A 20,529-nucleotide genomic window follows, 5' to 3' on the forward strand; every position below is an offset into this window, starting at 1 on the left:
TGCCCAGACACCTCAAAGCTTGGGTTACCCTGATCCTTGACATGGTTCATCTTGGCTTTTGTGGCTGGTCTTACGAGAGCCTTAGCGCGTGCTTAATCCTACGATCTTGCGCCAAGTGCCTTGGGAACACCGGAAAGAGTGACTGGAAAAGCATTCTGCTACCAGGGGTCTCGTGTTCTTCGAAATGAGTTGCCGGCTAAAACGGATGTGCTGCAAATTGAGTTACCATCGGCGAAAACGCGCTTCTGCAGGCTGTTTATTATGGGGATTCGGGGAATTCATCGAATTATTCTGCTGGAATCTGGAGACTGGAGATTAGGATGGTCCCATGGAGAAATCCCCACAACCCCGTCAAAAGAAAAATTCTGCTCCGCGGGCCCAGTGTTGCAGTCGGCAAACCGTCTTGGTCTTCGCCGGTCGCCCTGTGCAGAAAGAGAAATCGTAAATAACAATCAGTTCTTTGCTAAGTTCACGCCAAGAAAAAGAAGCAAAGGCGAAGGATCGTGTCTAAGCAGGCATTTGACGTCATCTCACCGCGGCAGGACGTGCCGCTTCAAACTCGAAGACTCTACGGAGTATTCTGGTTTTAGCCTTGAGGTTCCAGAAAACTGAAAGTTGAGAAGAAGTCAGGACAGGAGAGGCCCGAGAGGCTATTCCCTCGGGCAATCCACTAAAGCCAGTCGCCACAGGCAGCGACCCAACAAGGGCAAAGCATAAGATAATGGATCCATCAAGCCATAGCAATTTTGACTTTGGCCCTGGAGGCCAAGTCCGACCGCCCCTCGGGATCTGTGGCGCCCAGCTTTAGGCATCCCGACACTCCTTGCGTCGTACCACCGATTATGCTCTGTTGACTGACAGTTTGACGGCAATGTGCTGCATGTCATGCTGTGAGATTATTGGCGAATCCCTCTTCTCATGAAACCATTCCACCCCCTAGAATGATAATAATATCTGGCGAGTTTCTCAATGCCGGAGTCTAGTCCCGCCGGGTCAGGTTTGGCGGTTGGCCTTCCCGATCCGGCTGGATGGAGGATTCCGGCCTAGAACAGAACAGATCTGGAAAAGCCACCGCAATTACAAGGTGCAGACTGCAGACCAGTGGACGAACGCGGTGGTCTGCTAAACCCCCAATGCCTTTGGGGTACGTCAGGATGCGCAACGTCAGCAACGTGAGGGCAAAAAAAAAAAAGAAAAGAAAAGAATGGCTATCCAAAGGAACAGATCTTCATTGGGCGGTTTGGTGCTTGTAATCGACTAAGGACTTGAGGAAGATCGTCATGATAATCGCTTGGGGCGAAGTCAAAGTCAAAGTTGGCAAGGCATAGTGTTTGACCTGGAGGAGGCGGGGAGTCCTAGAGAGTCACATTCGACGATTCCTGGGTCCAGCCAACGGCCTTGCCCGTTCCTTCCTTTCTGGGAGCTCCTGCCAGACTTGCCCCCAGAATCACAATGGTGACAGGCCGGATCTCACTCTTCCTCTTTCCAGTTTTCTTCTGGTCCCATCTTCTTGCTCTTGGCCTTATTCTCGCGCATTCTTCTACCTTGCCCTCCCCCGACTTTTTCCCTTTATCTTCTTTCCCCATCCCCTCCTCTTTCTTTGCTTTCATCCCTCCACCATCCGTGGCCATTTGTCTTCCTTTCCCTCACCTCACCGCTGATCCTTGCCTGAGCCTCGTCTCTCTGTGTTACCATCCCCCGGTTAGTGTCGTGGTAAGTTATTTCAATTCTTATTGCAACGGCTCTCCTCTTGTGTTGTTACCTCATAGCCTTTCCTTATCTTACTCTCCGGTTTGGCTTCCGAATTTCAGCGCTGATTCGAACAGTGGTGATTCAGCCAACATGGCCCCAGTCTCCGAGAAGGAGATCGAAACCACGCAGAGAATGCGTGAACCTGAGGCGTCGTCATCGTCCCAGGATGATGCAATTGAGAAGGTCGCGGCTGACCTCGAGAAGTCTCAGCTTCCTCGTGACCATCTAGCTGGCACTACCATGGACCAGTTGGAGAACAAGCCTGCCGACGAGAAGATCGAGTTGACTGAAGATGACTGCTATAACCAGCTCGGTTATGCCTTCCCTAGCTGGAAGAAGTGGATGATCATCACCGTCATCTTCCTTGTTCAGGTTTCCATGAACTTCAACACCAGTCTTTACTCTAATGCTCTTGGTGGCATCTCAGAGGAGTTCGGCGTGAGTTTGCAGGCTGCCCGTTGTGGTGCAATGATCTTCCTGGTGCTGTATGCATTTGGTTGTGAGCTGTGGGCACCATGGAGTGAGGAGCTTGGCCGCAAACCTATCCTACAGGCGAGTCTATTTCTTGTCAATATCTGGCAGCTTCCTGTGGCAATTGCACCCAACTTCGCGTCGATTATGGTAGGCCGTGCCTTGGGTGGTCTTAGCTCAGCTGGTGGCTCGGTTACTCTTGGTATGATTGCGGACCTTTGGGAGTCAGATGACCAGCAGTATGCTGTTGCATGTGTTGTCTTCTCTTCTGTTGGCGGCTCGGTTATCGGCCCTGTTGTCGGCGGCTTTGTTGAAGAATTCTTGCCCTGGCGGTGGAACATCTGGATTCAGCTTATCTTCGGAGGCTTTGTCCAGATTGCACACCTTCTCCTCGTTCCGGAGACCCGAACTACGATTCTTATGGACCGCATTGCGAAAAAGATGAGGGAGAGTGGTGAAAACACTAATATTTACGGCCCCAATGAACTCGTCCCTTACCGCGAGCGCTTTTCAATGCGGGAAATCCTTATAACCTGGATCCGTCCCTTCAAGATGTTCCTGACTGAGCCGATTGTCTTGACCCTTTCACTCTTGAGTGGTTTCAGTGACGCCCTGATTTTCATGTTCATCCAGTCCTTTGGCTTGGTATATGAACAATGGGGCTTTGGCAAGATCGCCCTTGGGTTGTCGTTCCTCCCGATCCTTGTTGGTTATTTTATCGCGTGGTTCTCATTCGTCCCCGCCATCAAGAGGAACATCAAGGAGAGACGTGAAAACCCTGAGGACGAACACACCCAGTATGAATCTCGTCTTTGGTGGCTGCTCTATACCGCCCCTTGCCTACCGATTGGTTTGATTGGTTTCGCTTGGACTAGCCTAGGACCCCCTGTTCACTGGATTGGTACTATGGTTTTCTCTGCTATTGTCGGTATCGCCAATTACAGCATCTACATGGCAACCATCGATTACATGATCTGTGCATATGGACCATACTCAGCTTCAGCCACTGGAGGAAACGGTTGGGCGAGAGATTTCCTTGCTGGTGTTCTTACAATTCCTGCAACACCTTTCTTCCAGAGTAAGTGGTATTTCTGAGTTAATCGGACACGAGCCTCTTAATGCTAACTCAATTGACAGATATTGGCGGCAAATATCATCTGGAGTATGCGTCTACCATCCTTTGTAAGTTGTTCTTAACACTCCACGAGATTCGACCAAAAATACTAACTATATTAGTCTGCATCTCGTTCCTCTTGGTCATCGCGGTTTACGTCATTTATTGGTACGGCCCGACACTCCGCAAGCGGTCGCCCTTTGCCCAGCAGTTGTCCGATGCAAAGGCTGAACTGCAGACGCACGGTGGCCCTGGCCGACTGTCTCGTGTCCCAACGTCTTCGAGGGCGAATTCTTTTGCGCGATCGCAACAAAACCTGCGCATTCGTCAAACCATGGGAAGCCGACAGAACAGCTTTGCGGCGTCTCGTCCTACATCACGCAATGCATCTGCACGACAAAGCTTCTCTGCAGAAGTATGACAGCCTTCAACAAACGCGACGGTAACGAAGAATGAAAATTGAATGCTGTCACATGGATCCGAAAATTAAGGCAAACTTACCTTGTCTTGCCTCGTTATCTAAACTGGCTGTGTGGTTGATATGATCCACACCACTTTCTCGCCTACACTTTTTTTCCCTGCTTCTCTCTATTTCTGTGGTGGGAACGCCTTTGTTCCATATTTATTTCATTTCGTCTCATGTCTTTTCTCAAAGCGGCTGTTGCTTCCAGCATTTCATCTTGCGGACCGGTACGGCTTCATGGTGCTTGCGAACTGCCTGGTACTCCATCGGCGCATAGTAGATCAGTTCTTTGACCTGTAATTTAGTTTTGCTCCCGTGGTTTTCGATTCATTTTATGATTCTCCCAGATACCGGCAATGGCTCGATTGCACTGTGGCTCATAGCGAAATGATAATTGCATAATGGTTCTAGGTATTTAAGTTACTTTCTTAATATGTATCTTTCATTTCGGTAACCTACTGAGCAGTAGTAGTATTTATCTGCGTGATCAAGTAAAGTATGACTTGACAGCCCCGGTTGTTAATAGGTAGCGACTGGGGTCATGTGACAAAAGGCGACTGGAATCGCATACCGCGTCATCATTGGAAGAAGCTCTCATCTTCCACCTGCCCCGGCAGTCCAAACCACCCCCAATCATGAACCCCGCACTCAGACGTTGTCAGAACCTGCAGAAATTGTCATTCAAGCTGCGTCCAGCTTGCAGTCGCCAGTACTCGCTTGCCTTTCACCCCCAAAATTTGCGATCAGGCCCTTTGAGCTCTGTTTACTACCAAGCACATCCAACCGGCGGGTTTACACTCCGCAAAGCCTCAACAATGACTTCTGAGCCTCAATTTGCCGAGGGTATCAATGCCGAGCAGCTGCGTCCCTTGCTAAATGAATTGCAGGGCCAAGGGTGGGGATTGGATGAGGAGAGAATTGGCATCAAGAAAACCTTCTATTTCCGATCGTACTTCAAGGCTGTGGTGGGTTTCATGTTTCGAGATATCTTCATTTCCCAGCAAGGGCTGACATGTAGATTTAATTTGGATCGACGATAGAGTTTTGTAAACGCAATCGCATCGCAAAGCTCCACAAAGAAGCATCATGCCACTATGACAATAGTATGCCATTTTTCACGCAATCAACGTAGATAGAGAAGATCTTTGCGCGCTGATGATGGACTACAGAGATTCGGGTCCGTTGATGTCCACTGGACTACTCACTATCCTCGAGGCCTAACCGATAAGGACGTTTCAATGGCGCAGTTCTGTGAGCAGGCGGCAGAGTTGATGGGCGCCGTGCAAGAAGGGCAGGGCCTGAAGTGTGGGCCGGGGGCATAATATGTGGCCCTTGTCTTATACAGCCGCAATTGAGCCAATAACCTAATCTTTCGTACGCTGTTATTATTAGTACTAATTTTACACGTATCTTGGTGATAGCAAGTTTGACTGTTTATGATTTATGCGCAGAGTCCGGGGAGCGGAGACGGCATGCGATGAGTCAGCTCACAACGCGTGGTCGACACCTCGTGGTTGACTTGACAGTTGACGGTTGACGATCACAGCTTCGAGAAGTGTTCTGCAAGCCAGCTGCACCCAGACTGTCGCCCGTCATCCCAGATGACAGAATGACAGGTGAACGTTGAAGTTCGAAGCGCGTGGCAGTGTGCGAGTCGACCTGTCTGAGTCTTCGAGTGTCAGGGTAGGTGGAACTTCTAATGTGATGGACAACCTTGGGCTGATGCTGATCCCCCCCTTTCACAGCCGATCCACGAGTCCGGAGGAAGCCAGACCTCCAGCTCCAGCACCGTCCTCGGTCTCATTGGTTTGGATAAGAGGAACCAAATTATCGTCACCAACTAACACAGACTAAGACTCCTCTCAACGGAAAACCGTTATTTAAAGTGGAGCAGGACAGAGCTGATTCAGGGGTTTCGCGACTCAGGTTTCTTCCAAAAGTGCAAAACAACAATGAAGTTTGAGGAAGTAGTGGACTCGCGTCTCCATCCCCTGATCTTATCTCGAACACCAAATCGAAAAACTTGCGTCCGATGAATCGATGATGACTCCCACCATAGATCTTCCTCTGCGGCGCCCGCGGTCCCACGGTTCTCAAAGGATCCGTGGGAGGTTCGCGAACAGTTTCAAACTTGATCTCAGACAACCCTAAGTAATTTAGTCTCGTTCTCGTCGGCACCTAGCAGTGGAGAGGATTGGGCACCTCTTGGTAATGTCAGCACAAAGAACAGACCAGTCATTTCATTTCCGGCTGAGAGCGGCCGATTTTTCCTTGTCACGTCGCATGCACGCATCCTTCTCCTCATCCTCATCCCGTCATTCTCTTTCTTTCCTCCGACCTTCTTCCCGCAGCGGTTTTGTTTTTTTACTTCAGCTGCTCTCTCACTCCCGTCACACGAAATAACAATGATAATGGGCTTGTTGGAAACTGGCGTGTAATCGAACTGGTTCTCGATACGGAGTACGTCGATTCGCGTGCCAGAGCCCACGTTTTATTGCATCGTGCACGTTCCTTTTTCAGAAGGCATCCGATCCGGCACGCATGAGCCTCGAAATTTCAAATCAAACGGGTCTCAACTGTCCTTAATTTTCATTATTTTTTTTTTTTCGGCCCTGTCTTCAAGGTCACTCCCTCAGTATACCTTTTATCTTATATATTTTTTGTGCCCAGAATCCCCCCAACATCACCGTCACGAAATATATGATCGCTCCTTGAATGTTGTTACTCAAATGAATCATCCAGTCTTCCTCGGCACTCGTTACAGAACCTCGCAACCACTCCCTCCATTGTTTCACGGCCATACATTACACAACTGTCGTCGCATGTTGTGCGAAATCAACATCGATATATCTTCCTCCCAATCCCGTCGTGCCTCTTGAAATAATCCCCGCCACTGGGGGTTGGAGAGAAGCAACGACAAAGCGATGTCCTTCAATAGCAACAACACCTCTCGGCCTTCTGTCAGTGAGCGCAGGGGTCAGCAAATACCACCTCTACAAGTACAGACAAACTTCGGCCGCCCTGCCCCTTCGGTAGTCAACGTCGCATCTCCGCTTACGCAACGTCAACGGCCATCAGATTTGGAGAACGAGAAGGTAGAACGGATTCCCTTACAGCCGGCACGTGTTAAACGGCACTCTTCCAGGCCTAGTCTCCGCAATATTTTTAGTCGTGAAAAGCCTCCTCGGAAGTCAACCGACGCTAAGCTTTCAGGCATCGAGGAGAATCAGGAGCTACCGGTAAGCCAGGCGTCATCTGAGCCAGCAGCACCCTTGTCTCCGCCACCAACTTCTTCTATTACACCGCGGACTACCATGACTTCCACTCCCGCTCCGGACACGCCAACCCAGGCGACGAACACACCTCAATCCAAGTTGCAAGCGAAACATAGAACAAAGACCGACGAAGAAGGCTCACCGCCTGCCGCTGAAGATGCAACGTGGAAACCACCTCCACTGTTTAAAGCTTATCCGCAAGGGTTGAAACATGCTACTCTTCCAGCCCCAGTCCTATCAGGCGATTCCATAATGCGACTACATGCCACCCACAAGGCAAGGGGGGCGAGTCTCCGGGACAATGACAAGCAAGTCAACCAACCGGCAAATGAAGAGCCTTCAGAAGAATTGACGGCGCGAAAGAAGAAGCTCGAAAAGGAAAATCAAAGGTACTTACGTGCTCTGTCTGACAACATTGAAAAGGGTGAATGGACTCAAAGAATTTATATCATTGCGACATCCGGGTATATTCTACAGTTCTCTGGCGAAGGCAAGCACGACCGGTTGCCGGAGAAAATGCTTCTTCTTGGACCGAAGTCTGTGGCATTTGCCAGCGATGCAATTCCGGGCAAGCATTGGGTGCTACAGGTATCCCAGGGTTCTGAGGTGGACAGTAGTACAAATTCGCCCGAGACGCCTAGGCCTCTCTTCTCACGGTTTGGGTTCCACAGGTCCCACGCTCGACGAATGGCGCGGAATTTGCTGCTTGTGTTCAATGACCCGGAAGAAATGAGCTCCTGGTTATTGGCCGTTCGTGCAAAAATCGAGGCCCGTGGCGGCAAAAAATACGTGTCCGAAAAGGTGTACGACGAGGGCATGGAGAGTCAGCTGCGGCCCACACCGAGCATGCGACAGATGGTCAAAAAGGATCCCAACAGATTCTCAGCTGTCTACCTCCAGCCACGACAATCAATGACCTTTGAGGACAAAGAGTCCAGTGCCGGTGACCAGTCTCACCGGAGCTCCTATATTTCTCTCCATCGCCGGTCGATGGTTATGCAGCCACCCGCCGAATCACGTTCATGGTCGATGTCTACATCGCAAACGGAGGTCATGTCCAATCCTGAAGAACCAGGACGCTTTTATTCTGCTCTTGGATCCCCTCCCCTTCCAGATGGCAGCGTCATTTCGGAGACAGCATCATCCGTAACCGGGCCGACTAGCCCGACGTTCTCAACTCCAAGAAAACGACAGTCGATGTTCCTGCCTCAGATGGCAAGTTCGGAAGTTGCTGAGATACCTCGAGCACAGTCGACGGTTCCTGATGCACACTTTCGAAGCACGTCGCCCCCGGCGCCCAATTTCAGTGTACCCTTCTTCAGCAAGAGATTTGCAGCTCGACAAGATATCCCACAGGTCCCTCATTTGCCTCCCACAAATGGTGAGAATCAGCGGGATGATACTTCAATAGATACCATGTCATTGTTCTCATCCCCACCACAATCTCCAAGTCGGGACGGATTTAATGTACCAGTTGAGGCTCGCGACCAACGCCGGCCATCAAATCGACATGAACAAATCAAGAAACAACTCCGTTCATCGAATTCAGAGGATGCGCTTGGGAACTTGAGTCGGGAACGAGACCGTAGCCGTCTTCGATATTCGCAGCTGCCGGAGCATATTGCGATGCCATCTGGCGCGTCCAACTCCTCGCGCCCTGGTGCCGCAGTTAACGGCAAGCCAATTGTACCTACTCCTGTGCTGCATCCCCCAAAAACGTCTGGTGAGGCCACCCGTCGTGATCAGCCAAGCAGGCCCGATCCAGCAAGCCGACCTTCATCTTTGGTCATGTCACGACGGAAGAGTCTTAACGGACTCACCATCGGACCCCCGACCGCACCTCCGCCAAATTGCCCCTTACCAAAGATTCCATCGGCCTTTGTTGAACCGTCTCAGCGATCTGCATGGCCTGAGAATTCTCCGCCAATATCCCCCGTTCCAGATGGAAAGGCTCTGGACGCCGTCAACCCCATGGCGGCTTCACGGACCGCACGAAGGGTTACGTCCCGTCACATGGACAACATGATATAACCTGAGCCTACATAATCAGCAAGGTTAACTCCATCTAACATTTCCGAACAACATCGTCTCTTTCTCGGTGAATCCCATTCCTTCGTCACGACTCGGATAAAAATCACATAGCATGCATATCTGCAGCGACTTAGCGTTCACTCATATCCTTTCCTTTCCTCGGATCCTCTTTTCTTTTTTGTCGTTGTTTCTCGCATGATACCACATTTTTAATTTGTGTCTCATTTGTCTCCGTTCACGCATTTGATATGTTGTGAGTGATCCATTCATTCCTCGAGATATCCCACGCTGTATGCGTTTGCATTTTTGGTTTTGCATTCAACATTCGTGTTTTATAGGGAATTGTATACTATATAAATATTGATGCTCAATTCTTTTTGGTCTTTTAGGGACTGGTGATTGCGGTATGGGTATAGAAATGGATAATAGATCGATATGCAACTGCAATTTATTTTGACCACGTACATATATAGATAGATACAAGAGTTAATTAGACAGTTCCCGTTGCCAGCACATAACCTCCATCAACAACAATGGTCTGCCCATTCAAATACTGGTTTGCAACCGTAAACAACACGGTACTCGCCATATCCTCATCCTTGCCCGGCCTTCTTGCTGGAACCTTCTGCTCGTATTTCTCCTTCGGAATCGCACTCTTCTGCTTCTCGTCGCTCTCTCCGGCCGTCATCTCACTCGGAAACACGCCAGGCGCAATATTATTCACCCTAATTCTCAAATTGGAGCTGGCAATTTCATGCGCCAACATTTTAGTCAAATGAATAGTCGCCGCCTTGGACGCATTATACGCGAAATGATGCTGCGATGCCTTGATTATCCCTGAGATCGACGAGATATTCACAACAGTACTCGACCATCCCTTCTCAACCTCCGACCCCTTCTGCAGCAGCGGCAGAAACGCCGTCGTCGTGAAGAAACACTGCACCACATTCGTCCGGTACGTTTTGTCCCACTCCTCCATGCTGCTCGATGCATCCTCGAATAGCGCCTTGCGGAGCTTCTCTGGGTCCTCGTGCTCAACCGTCTGCGTGGCACTGCTCACGCCGGCGTTGTTTACCAGGATCGAGAGATACTTCTCCCTCGACCCGATCTCCTTAACGAGCTTGTCGATAGACTTTTTATCCGTCACGTCTGCGGTGATGGGGATGATCTCGCCATCCACGTTGGAGTTGTAAAGGTCAGCCACCCGGTCGAGCTTCTCCTCTGTTCTGCCGGTGATGTAAACCTTTGCGCCGTTCTTCGCGAGCGCTTGTGTGGCCATCAGCCCGATCCCGGACCCGCCGCCTGTGACCAGTGCGACCTTGGTTTTCACGCTGAAGAGGTTCTCGAGCCTGAAGTGCTCGTTGCTGGATTTTGCGGCCATTTTGGCTTTTGTTTTGGATGTGACGGGGCGGGTTTTGTTGTTGTTGTTGTTGTTGTTGTTGCAAATTGGGATGTTGGCTTTGTATGGATTGTATAGAGAGGGAATGAAGTAAGGAAGGGGCTGTATTGTTTGGATAAGAGGGTTGCACGGTTTTGGTGATCTGAATAGGGAGCGGAGCATAGCTATCTGCTACTGCAAAATAAGGTTTAGGGATGGCAGTAGATTGATTGATGGTTTTATAATGGTTGAGGGAGGTGTGGTTGTGTGTGGCTTCAGGGTGACGTATCCGTCGACGACCTGGCCAGAGCAATCCAGTACAGCTTGGGGATGAATGCTGCTAAGTAGAAGTGGAAAATCGGATGAATCAGCGTTGATGATAGAGCTTGACGTTGTTCTGCTATGGGTTTGCCGTCATCGCGATGTCACTTCGTGCTACCTACCGTACTATTCCCAGCCTTCGGCTGCCTGGTATTTTGGATCAGTAATGAATATACGAACTACCAAGGGCTATCAATGTTTTATCGTGACTTTTGATCAATGGAGTCTTTCAAACGTCTATCTAGAATAGAGTTGATGCGAAGTATATATATGGGTGACGTCATCCGTACTTACCAGTTAGTCGAGCGCATGACAGAGGAGGAATTCAATGCCTGAGGAAACAAATGATGGATACAGCTGTAGGTTGCACAAAATATATACCGCCACATTGTTGTGTTGTTGGAATATACCTGGAAACTCGTATTATTCAAGACTATCCCGAGAGTGTATATTGCGAAAGGATCGGTTGTGGAAGGAGGGGTGGACATCCATATCACAATGGCCATCGTTCCTTCCTCTTACCTACAAGATGGAATGACTGCAATGGGAAGGAGCTATGGGCCTGCAGGGATTCAGCCAACGCTCAGCACTATAAGGTGCTCTTGCCTATTTGGGCAATAGGATGTGATATGATACGATTATAATGGAAGACACGATGGAGACTGGCAGGATAGGAAGCTGCAGTGATTACTGGAGTCCTCGCTGGAGGAAATGATGGGTCATTGTTCCAGGGCCATAGCAGTCTGAGGTCTCCAAGCGGCGAACTACAGATTCTCGAACTTCATAAGGCTGAGCACTGAAGACTTACTTTCTTCAGTGATTGCTTTAGTTGCCCAACTATGTTTTGTCAGACAGCGGGGCTGAATTTGGGATGCTCCGATATGCGTGGTGGATAATGACTGGATGCTGAGATGCGGTGTGGACAGTGAAGGAGTCGCTGGAACCAAAGTATGGAAGATTGTTTACATTCCAGCCCATGTCCGGCATAAGGCTGGATTCATAGTTACAGCCTGGCCAATCAGGCGAGGGCGGGGACGGTAAAAATATCCAGGCTTTGGTCTATTTTAAGCGGATTCCGAGTCCCCATTAGGGAGAAATGAATGTCAATAGAAACCTTCTGCTGCGGATAGAAAGCTGCCCAAAGTAACTCTGGGATACCACCATGTCTCGCACGTAACCAGGCTGCAGATTCTGCTGCAATTAGGCGACCTAGACGCTTCAAGCAGCCTTCCCCGCGCTGATCGGCAGCAGAAACATGCACCGTTCGTCCAAAAATAAGCATGTCTCACTGAGTCGTCCGATACCCGAGTTGGAGTCTGCACTGCCCGCCTGTCTGTGTCCGACTCTGTCAGCCGATGCGCTGATCATTCATCTATCCTGTTCAAATGTCTCACTCGGCACGGATCGCTTCGATCTGCCATTGCTCTGGTTTCGTCTGCTGCTGGGCAGTCCCCGCTCCTGGTCTCTTCTCACGGCCAACTTATGACGTCGCACGGCTAGGCGGACTGTGAGCTTGCAGCCACAGCTGTCTAGGCCTCGATGGATGACTGAATTGCTACCTGCAAGCCGGGAGTTGGCCGGAAGAGAGTTGTGAATGTTTTCACTCAGAGGCCGGATGGCAATATAAATACTTCATCTGCCCCTGCCAACTCCATCATTATCAACATCACTCTTCTATACCAAGACACAGCTACAACCTCAAACAACTCTGCCAAAATGAAGTTCTCAACCACTCTTCTCTCTATCCTCCCCGCAGCCCTCACCTTTGCTGCCCCATCGGGTCTTGAGCGCCGCCAGTCTTCCGGCTCCTCTAGCCTCTCCTACGACCCCCGCTATGACGTCGGGGGAACCTCTCTCAACGATGTCTCCTGCTCTACCGGTGACTTCGGCCTGATCACTGAAGGCTTCACCAACTTCCAGTCCCTCCCAACTTTCCCGCTCATCGGAGGCACACCTACCATCGCTGGATTCAACAGCCCACAATGCGGTGCTTGCTACCAGGTCACATACACCTCCGCCACCGGCGCCAGCAACTCAATCACCATGATCGGAATCGACGCCTCTCCCGGTGGTTTCAACGTTGGCCAGCGGGCCATGGACCAGCTGACTGGAAACCGCGCCGTGGAGCTCGGTCGTGTAGATGTGACTTGGACCCAGGTTAGCCGGGAAAGCTGTGGATTGACTCCTCGCAAGTAGAGAGAGAGAGAGAGAGAGAGACTTTCATCTTTCTTCGCTTCTGCTCTGAGATTGCATTGCACTGCGTTGCTGCATTTCCATTTGCCTGGGAATGTGGTGAGATATCATGAAAACTAGGATTATGTCGGGATGTTCAGCATTTTTCTTTTTCTTTTTCTTTTCTTTTCTTTTCTTTTTTTTTAATATTTGCATCGCTTATGAAGTACTTCAGCCACACTCCTTAATAATTGGTTAATAATTAGACTTGCATTATCTGGAACCTCTCTGTTTCTCAACCTGTAATTGAATCTCACCAGCTGGGATACTGAGCCAATACCGCGCCGTTCTAGACAACGATCTATTCCATACTGAAATGTCTTATCCGCCTAGAACAAGCGTTGCCAACCGGCTTACCCGTATGAGTTCTTTGCGGAAGTAAGCACACGGCGATTGCGATTCATGCGCAGCGAGGTTCGGTACATGCGGTCTTCGTAGGATATCCAGGTATCACGTCCCAGGTCTAGGGCTGCGAATGGCCGATTTAATCAAATGATTTGTAGATTCATGGACTGTCCTTGGCTGTTCATGCTCCCTCGCAAAACAGCTAGGCTTATCCATGTCGAGTCAGGCCAGAGTTTAGGTAGACTTTTGGGGTAGGCAGCAGGGACTTGAAACGGGTGGCTCTTTTGAGTCAGAGGAGAACAAATTCCAGCCTATTATACAGTGGTCATCTATGTCTATGATATAGCACTTAGAGTGGCGTCTATTATAATACCCCCAGCATCTCCTCTACCCGTCCGAACTTCTCCCGTATCTTGCCATTCTGTGATCCCCGCTCACGCTCAGCTCGATCTATCCGTTCCCAGTCCTCCCAGCTCGTTGCGCGAACGCCGAGTTGTTCAGCCTCGGCGCGGACGCCCTCCCATCCAAGGCCTGTCCTTTCGTGGGAGGCGTTGAGCAACGAGTTGCCGCTCTTTGATACATCGGCTGCGATGGCGTCCGCTGTGCTGAACGCGTCGGTCATCGTTGTGGCTATGACACCCGTCGGCCCGCGCTTAACCCAGCCAGCACAGTATAGCCCTGGTAGGTGGGAAATCACGGATCCGTCTGGGAGTTTGTCATGGGTCCCGGATTCGGTAGTCAAAGGGACAGTGACCCGGCCGAAGCCATCGTTCGGAATTACCCCGCGGCTGTCGTCGAACGGCACCTCTAGGTCCCCTAGTCCGGGTAAAGGAAGAGACTTGTACCCAACGCTGCGAAAGAAGGTGTTGGCGGGAAGGTTAACTTTTGCCTCTTTGCCGCTGGAGAGGTACTTTGTTGTAACCTTGGAGCTTGGGGAGAATGGATTCTCAGGGTCGAGCTCGTTGCGATGGCAGCGTACATGGGACAAGCGGTATGGGGCGACGGGGGACCAGTTAAGGCACTCCGGTGACAGTAGGAAATCAAGAGACCAAGACTTGGTGGCGGTGGTAGGGTCATTGGTGGACCCCTTGGCCAAAAGCTGGATTAGCCGTTTCTGGGCCCTGGGAAGAGCCGAAATGACATCTTCCGGTGGAAACAGCTCTCGACGAATAGGCTCAAATGATACACCTGGGAGCTGTAGCAGCTCACGGACTTCTTTTATAGTGAAAGATGCCTATTGATAAAAACGAGTTAGGATAGCTGATAATTGAAACAAGAATATTGAACGTACCTGCAAAGGACCCCTACGCCCTACTACCCGAACTCGATTAATCTTGCTGCGAGATAGTGCGTCCAAAGCATAGTCGGCAATATCAGTCTGACGAAGGCGATCCACATCCGACAGCAATATCCGAGCCACATCCAAAGCGACGTTGCCTTGGCCGATAATCACCGCATCCCCTCCCGCGGTAAGGTCCGGGGCAAGATCTCGGTGCTCCGGCAAACCGTTATACCATCCAACAAACTCTCGCGCAGAGTATACGCTGTGCAATGCGTCTTCCCCCTGTATTCCAAGTCTCTTATCCTTCGGTGCACCGTACGCGAATAGAATGGCGTCGTAGTGGGGTTTAAGCACTTGAAGAGGTAGGGTTTCCCCCAACTCAACATTTCCAATGAAATTGAAGCGCGGAGATTCAGCAACTTCTGTAAATTTCTCTTCACAGTTCTAAACTCTTAATATCAGCTCTCCATAGAGTTCCCTGGGTCCAAGTATCTCGGTATCACAAACCTTGACTTCCGGGTGGTCCGGGGCTACTCCATACCGCGCGAGACCGAACGGGACGGGCAGCTTCTCATACATATCGACCACCGCATCATCAACCTTGCCTAGTAGACGGTATGCTGCGTAAAAGCCAGCCGGACCTGAGCCTACAATGGCTACTCGGAAGGGTCGCTCGGCTTGGACCGCTTGGCTGATATCACGGCGTTGTAGCCGTAATGGGGGGAAGGCCCGACGGGGCACAGGCCGCAAAGGGTGGGAAAAGCGAATAGTGCATTGCGCGCATATATATGGCGCCCGTGTGAAGCCCATCTCGTGCAATGTCGAAGTAAATGAAGAACAGAAACCGAGGTAGTGACTGACTCAAATGACGTGGGGCACGTGACCATTATCGATAGCCCGCTCTATCTGTTATCGGTTGCTGGGGCGACCACGTGAGCTGGATGTTGACACTTCCTATTCGAGTTCAGCCTCATCCCCGTCAATCGAGACGATTGTCTGGTTCAAAGTCTCCGTCTCTCCACTCGAACCTGTCTTGTCTGTAGAGAACCCGTGGTGCATGCACGAGGAGTCGGGGATTTAGCAACTTTCCCTGCCCATGCTCGTTCTCTCATTTACACCGTCATTATCTGCATACGCCTTCTGAATAGGACCATTCCATCCTCATTCTTCCATTCTTTCCAGAATCGATTCTCTGCCTGTGCGCATTCCGCTCCTTCCCCCGCTGTCGCGTGGGTGAAGGCATTCTTTGCTGAAGACCTCTCGCTGCGACCATGGGGAATTCATCTCCCCCGTTCCTTTACGGCCACCCTGATGCCTTTAGCTTCAAGGGACCGACAGATCATGCTTTCAATCCGAAAGCCGTGACGCAGTCGAGCTGGGCTCGGCCACCGCCTAAAAAGAAGCAGAAAGGACCACTGGTTAATTTCAACCGACACCCAGACTCGGTATGTCACTACAGATCTCTTTGAATGACAGCTGAATCCATGCTAACAGAGACAATGGCGTAGTACTACAACATTCCCGATGGCCGCTCACGCTGGTCTCCAATGAGTCCAAGGACAAAGGGAAATGTTCTTTATGGTCGGAGGATACAACTCGGGCTACGGGTTCTTTCGTTGATTGGCGCCCTTGGCTCCTTATTCTGTGCCATCGTCATCCAGAATATTGCGACATCCATTGTATGGATTATTCGGGTCGCGGTAAGTCGGGAATACAATGGTGTCAATTGGAATTGTTACTAACTTATTCAAGCCCGCGATAGCAATTCTCCACACTGTTTATGCCATCTACCACCTATGCCGCTCCCCGGTTACCAGGCCTCCGGGCTCGCAAGCCAGCTACATGCTGTTCGCCTCAACGCTAGACCTGGGTCTAATTCCCTTCTATGTGTTTACGGCCTATTTGGGGTATAAAGAGTTTAACGCCGAGGCGTCATATAGCTGGAAGACACTCTTGAGCGCTGATCCCGAGGTCATCATCAAGATTGCGCAGTCGACATTTTATCTTGCGGTTATCAATGGAGGAATTCACTTAATTTCTCTTGTCCTATCCGCTTTCCTCTTCAACATCTTCCGCCAGATTGCGCGGCTACCCCCGGACCTCAACCCCCTAGAAGACAACTTGACGGCCCGTCCTCACAAGAGGACTAAATCGGAGATTGCCGAGAAACATGTCAGCAGTTCTACGCTCGATTCCACTCACTCGGTTGCACAGCCCTTGATTAGTGCACCTCGCACGATTCCGTTTACGCACACGAGGGCTAAATCTTCAGAGGACAATACACTACGCCCTCCTGTCGATATGTCCAAACAACGGGGCGGTTCGCAAACTTCCATACCGCAAATGCCCTTCCAGTACAGAGAAAATACCCTCGAGGAAACGTACGAGATACCACTGCACGGCACACACTTCGAGGCCCGTCCTACCTCTTCAATCCCTTCTAGTACTCCGATGCGCCAGCCGTCTCCGGAAGTACCCACTCGCTCTCAGTGTGTTAGTCCTGCCTCAGACAACTGGGTTGCGTACTCGTCACGTTCCGTTTCTCTGGCTGACGACGCAAAAAATGAGGGGCAAGCTCACCGCGAACCATCATCCGTTTACAGCAGATCGGAAACACCCGCATCTGCAAATGGCGTGGTCGACTGGATGGGAATTGCTCAGAAATATGGATGGGATATCGGCGAAACCATATCAGAAGATGTTCGTGGCGAGTACGAGTCTTTGGCTATGCATGAATATTACGGCAATGAGGAGGATAATCACAATGTACGCAAAAATGGATTATACGACCATGATGAGGGCGACGAGCATGACATTGGGGATCACCGCATTGATATTTACCAGGACAATGGAGACAGCGACGAGGAGTATACATCGAATGCCCTCAAGGTCAATCCGCTTGGACTAAACCCGCCAACCCCTCAGCCTACCCTCGATACTTCAAGCCAGCCTAAAAGAACGCCTAGTCGTATGGTCCTCGGTGATATTCCTAACCTATCCCCAACACCGCCTGCGCAAAAAGTACCCCCTCTCGAGCGCCCCGAGAAAGATGGGCAGTTCTATGGCGAACCAGATGGAATGGCTACTACTGGTGCTAACTTGAAGTCCGGAAAGAAAACCAAATCTTCCAAACGCAAGACTAATAAGCAAAATTCATATGGCGCCCTTAAGCAGCCCGATGAAGATGGCGCAAAGGACCATGAGACTTCCCCGCTTACTGATCCTAGCGTGGCCGAAGGAGACCGCAAGGGCCGTGTTGTGAGTAATTCGGGTGCCAACTTCGGTCGTCGTGTTGGTCAAAGATCAGATTTGTCCTACGGAAATTATATCGCGAACCTCGGTGTTGGAAGAAGACGTGATGTTAGCGGGAAGATGGCCGAAGAGGGCCGAGGCGGTATCGATAGCCCTAAGACCAACAACTCTACGCCCAGGGCTGCTGGATGGGCTCGCTTCGCTGGGCTATGATATGTGATATCTGGGTCTCGATTTAACTAAATGGAAGAAATGGAGGAACAAAACAAGCTTTTATGGACTTGCATGTGACACCGGAATAATGCGTTGGATGAAAGATGAGATATTCATGATGATGGATGGGATAGGATAGGATAGGATAGGGTGGGATGGGATTCGGATCTTCCTTGTGATACTCACTTGCCATTTTGTACTTAACTGTTTGGAGTAAATTAGGGCTGATAGCTTAGGAATAAATACCATGATACCTAACTCTACGGACTTTGCTGCCTACCGGAATTACTCAGTCGAGCTGTAGCATAAGTAAAGCTTAAGAATAGTGTCATTGCCAGACATAGCCATTTAAGACGGCACCCCTTCATACTCCCAACCCTGAATAACTCTCTTGTTCCGCCTCGAGTTCCGCCGATTGGCATTGCATTTGACGAACAACGTCAAAGCGGCAATTATGCAAATAACTATACCAGCAATAGCAGCAACCAGGACTGTGCGTTTTTCAAGCTGGTCTGGATCCGATGTATAAGGGCATTTGGCTTCAGAACCACCAGTTACCCAACAGGTTTCCGTATCGATGGAATTGAAGTCGATCCAAACCTCGCGCTTGAGCGGGTCAGAAGATGCAGGGTCAACAAGTCCTGGTGACAAAGAGAGCAAATGGCGAAATAGGTATGTGTTTTCGAGACCTGTGCGGGGCACTGAGAATTGCCTGGGTGATGGGCAGGCGTTGTCGTATGCGTCGTGGTATGTAAAGGCGTCCGTGGAGAGAGCCCAGCGGTATGGTTGATTGTCTATGCGACAAGCGGCGCGGTGCGTTTCGCTGCAGTTTGCGGTGCGCCATCGTCCATCGAGGGTGAGGTCCATGACGGCGCAACGCTTGTCGTCCGATTCGGCGTAGTCAAGGTCGGAGGGCCGCGCTGCAGGTTCGCCTAGGGTCCACGCCCAGGAGGATGATAAAGTAAGGTTGCGGTATGGGTCTGGCTTGTTGTCCGCAGTAAGGCCGAACAGGGTCTGGTTGAGAGTGGCCGTCATTCCACATTGCGTGAGGTTCACAATTAGGTCCGAGACATTCAGAAGTGACTGATCGCTAAGGGTTTGCGGAATAGGGATATGGTCTGCTAATGCCCAAGATGCGTTGACTCTGGACACATCGGTTGTATTTGGATTGTATAAGCAGCCAGTATCTAGACTTCCATCATCGCCGGCGCTGACGGGTATAGTAGAAGTCATATAACCAGGAGAAAATATGACATCGTTTTCTTGCGAGAGATCATAACTGCTAAGCTGGGGATCAATTGAGCCATATTCAACCAGCAGCCGTTTTTCGGCAGCCAGTTGGATGAATTTCATGCTAGGCCACCCATCTGGCGTGCTTTGCACACCACCCGGGTCTTTCTCAATGGTGAAATATTCAACGATAGGTTTATACGTCTCGTCAACTTCATACCAAGATTCATTCAGGTTACGGCGATCCTTAAACAAACTGGACGGACCATAGATGTATGATCCGAGCTGTTCGTCCAATATTGAACTGACACGATCCCGTTTGGCTGGAAGCTGTCCGCTGTCAACAAACGATGCGGGAGAGCCCGCTTCTGCGGGGTCGGCGGCGGCATGGAGATTTAAGGATAGGTATCTCGTATACATCACCAGATCGGTATCAGTATACCGGAAGTAATCGTGGAAAATATCCAGCACATCCACTAGATCCAGCCCATCTGAGCATTTATAGGGGCCAAGATCATAAAGTATATCCCCCGTCGACTCGTCCGATTCCACCGTGACCGTACCCTGGGCAGCCTCTGCAGTTGCGGTTGGAGAAGCGCCAGGGGTCGTTGTCACAACATGCAGGTTTTGGGGGATCGAAACAGGGCATAGAATCCAACGCGAATGGTCCGGCGACCAATATAGATCGACATTGAAACGCCGGTAGCCGATAGCAAGCAAGTTAGATAGGCATTTTCCGCCCGCTGCCCGTCCGAACTTGTTGTCGCCAAAGCACGCTGCCCGCAAAGATATAGCCGAAGTAGTGACAAAGTTGATAGGGACTTGGCCAGCTACATCTCGTTCGCTCTGGAGGAATTAGCGTAAGCGGTACTCGCATCGCATTCTCAAGACTGACCAGAAGAACAGTGGCCCAGGACGCATTCAAGAGGGAATCATCCGGATCAAACTTCAGGGACATGAAGATGCAGAATATTGGATATGCAGGGAGGCTTGTGCTGTATGCACGGCATAAGACCGTCCCATGAGCATTACTTAATGATGCGCGATAGAGAGCGAAAGTCCGACGTGTGGCTGTAAGGGGCGGTTCACGCTGCAAGCCGCTAGGCTGGTGAGTCGATGCGGAGGCCTGCCAAGGCGGTGAGCGAGATGCCCTTTCTTGTCCCTCTTATC

The 20,529-nt window shown here is 50.5% G+C and overlaps 9 protein-coding genes across 9 annotated transcripts; 6 read left to right on the plus strand and 3 right to left on the minus strand.

Annotated features, from left to right (window-relative positions):
- Nucleotides 1-1,842: 1,842 nt before the first annotated feature.
- ASPVEDRAFT_130258 (putative MFS multidrug transporter) lies at nt 1,843-3,758 on the plus strand (the record flags this gene model as incomplete). Its single annotated transcript, XM_040806701.1, has 3 exons — nt 1,843-3,301; nt 3,361-3,405; nt 3,460-3,758. 3 exons carry the CDS (start codon nt 1,843-1,845, stop codon nt 3,756-3,758), a joined length of 1,803 nt encoding a protein of 600 aa, XP_040667322.1.
- A 12-nt stretch (nt 3,759-3,770) lies between these two features.
- On the plus strand, nt 3,771-4,349 carry ASPVEDRAFT_642062 (uncharacterized protein). Its single transcript, XM_040815718.1, has 3 exons — nt 3,771-4,027; nt 4,106-4,211; nt 4,273-4,349. The coding sequence occupies exons 1-2, from the start codon at nt 3,879-3,881 to the stop codon at nt 4,200-4,202; spliced, it is 246 nt and encodes an 81-aa protein (XP_040667323.1). The 5' UTR covers nt 3,771-3,878; the 3' UTR covers nt 4,203-4,211; nt 4,273-4,349.
- A 266-nt stretch (nt 4,350-4,615) lies between these two features.
- Nucleotides 4,616-5,122, plus strand: ASPVEDRAFT_52485 (4a-hydroxytetrahydrobiopterin dehydratase; the record flags this gene model as incomplete). Its single annotated transcript, XM_040814644.1, has 3 exons — nt 4,616-4,765; nt 4,841-4,903; nt 4,970-5,122. 3 exons carry the CDS (start codon nt 4,616-4,618, stop codon nt 5,120-5,122), a joined length of 366 nt encoding a protein of 121 aa, XP_040667324.1.
- Nucleotides 5,123-6,724: 1,602 nt separating this feature from the next.
- On the plus strand, nt 6,725-9,106 carry ASPVEDRAFT_28223 (peptidase family M20/M25/M40 protein; the record flags this gene model as incomplete). The annotated part of the gene is made up of 1 exon (XM_040810089.1): nt 6,725-9,106. One exon carries the CDS (start codon nt 6,725-6,727, stop codon nt 9,104-9,106), a length of 2,382 nt encoding a protein of 793 aa, XP_040667325.1.
- Nucleotides 9,107-9,596: 490 nt separating this feature from the next.
- On the minus strand, nt 9,597-10,487 carry ASPVEDRAFT_130260 (SDR family NAD(P)-dependent oxidoreductase; the record flags this gene model as incomplete). The annotated part of the gene is made up of 1 exon (XM_040806702.1): nt 9,597-10,487. The coding sequence occupies one exon, from the start codon at nt 10,485-10,487 to the stop codon at nt 9,597-9,599; it is 891 nt and encodes a 296-aa protein (XP_040667326.1).
- A 2,034-nt stretch (nt 10,488-12,521) lies between these two features.
- aspf13 (allergenic cerato-platanin Asp F13) lies at nt 12,522-13,001 on the plus strand (the record flags this gene model as incomplete). Its single annotated transcript, XM_040814645.1, has 1 exon — nt 12,522-13,001. One exon carries the CDS (start codon nt 12,522-12,524, stop codon nt 12,999-13,001), a length of 480 nt encoding a protein of 159 aa, XP_040667327.1.
- Nucleotides 13,002-13,467: 466 nt separating this feature from the next.
- Nucleotides 13,468-15,480, minus strand: ASPVEDRAFT_41161 (NADPH-adrenodoxin reductase). Its single transcript, XM_040812286.1, has 3 exons — nt 15,172-15,480; nt 14,674-15,108; nt 13,468-14,616 (listed from the first exon to the last, which is right to left on the minus strand). Exons 1-3 carry the CDS (start codon nt 15,472-15,474, stop codon nt 13,747-13,749), a joined length of 1,608 nt encoding a protein of 535 aa, XP_040667328.1. The 5' UTR covers nt 15,475-15,480; the 3' UTR covers nt 13,468-13,746.
- A 170-nt stretch (nt 15,481-15,650) lies between these two features.
- ASPVEDRAFT_167498 (uncharacterized protein) lies at nt 15,651-18,395 on the plus strand. The gene is made up of 3 exons (XM_040808659.1): nt 15,651-16,109; nt 16,173-16,364; nt 16,417-18,395. The coding sequence occupies exons 1-3, from the start codon at nt 15,936-15,938 to the stop codon at nt 18,127-18,129; spliced, it is 2,079 nt and encodes a 692-aa protein (XP_040667329.1). The 5' UTR covers nt 15,651-15,935; the 3' UTR covers nt 18,130-18,395.
- Nucleotides 18,396-18,477: 82 nt separating this feature from the next.
- Nucleotides 18,478-20,317, minus strand: ASPVEDRAFT_129631 (Lectin C-type domain protein; the record flags this gene model as incomplete). The annotated part of the gene is made up of 2 exons (XM_040806651.1): nt 18,478-20,205; nt 20,255-20,317. 2 exons carry the CDS (start codon nt 20,315-20,317, stop codon nt 18,478-18,480), a joined length of 1,791 nt encoding a protein of 596 aa, XP_040667330.1.
- Nucleotides 20,318-20,529: the final 212 nt, after the last annotated feature.

This window comes from Aspergillus versicolor (genome assembly GCF_001890125.1).
Source record: "Aspergillus versicolor CBS 583.65 unplaced genomic scaffold ASPVEscaffold_4, whole genome shotgun sequence".
Lineage (NCBI taxonomy): Eukaryota > Fungi > Ascomycota > Eurotiomycetes > Eurotiales > Aspergillaceae > Aspergillus > Aspergillus versicolor.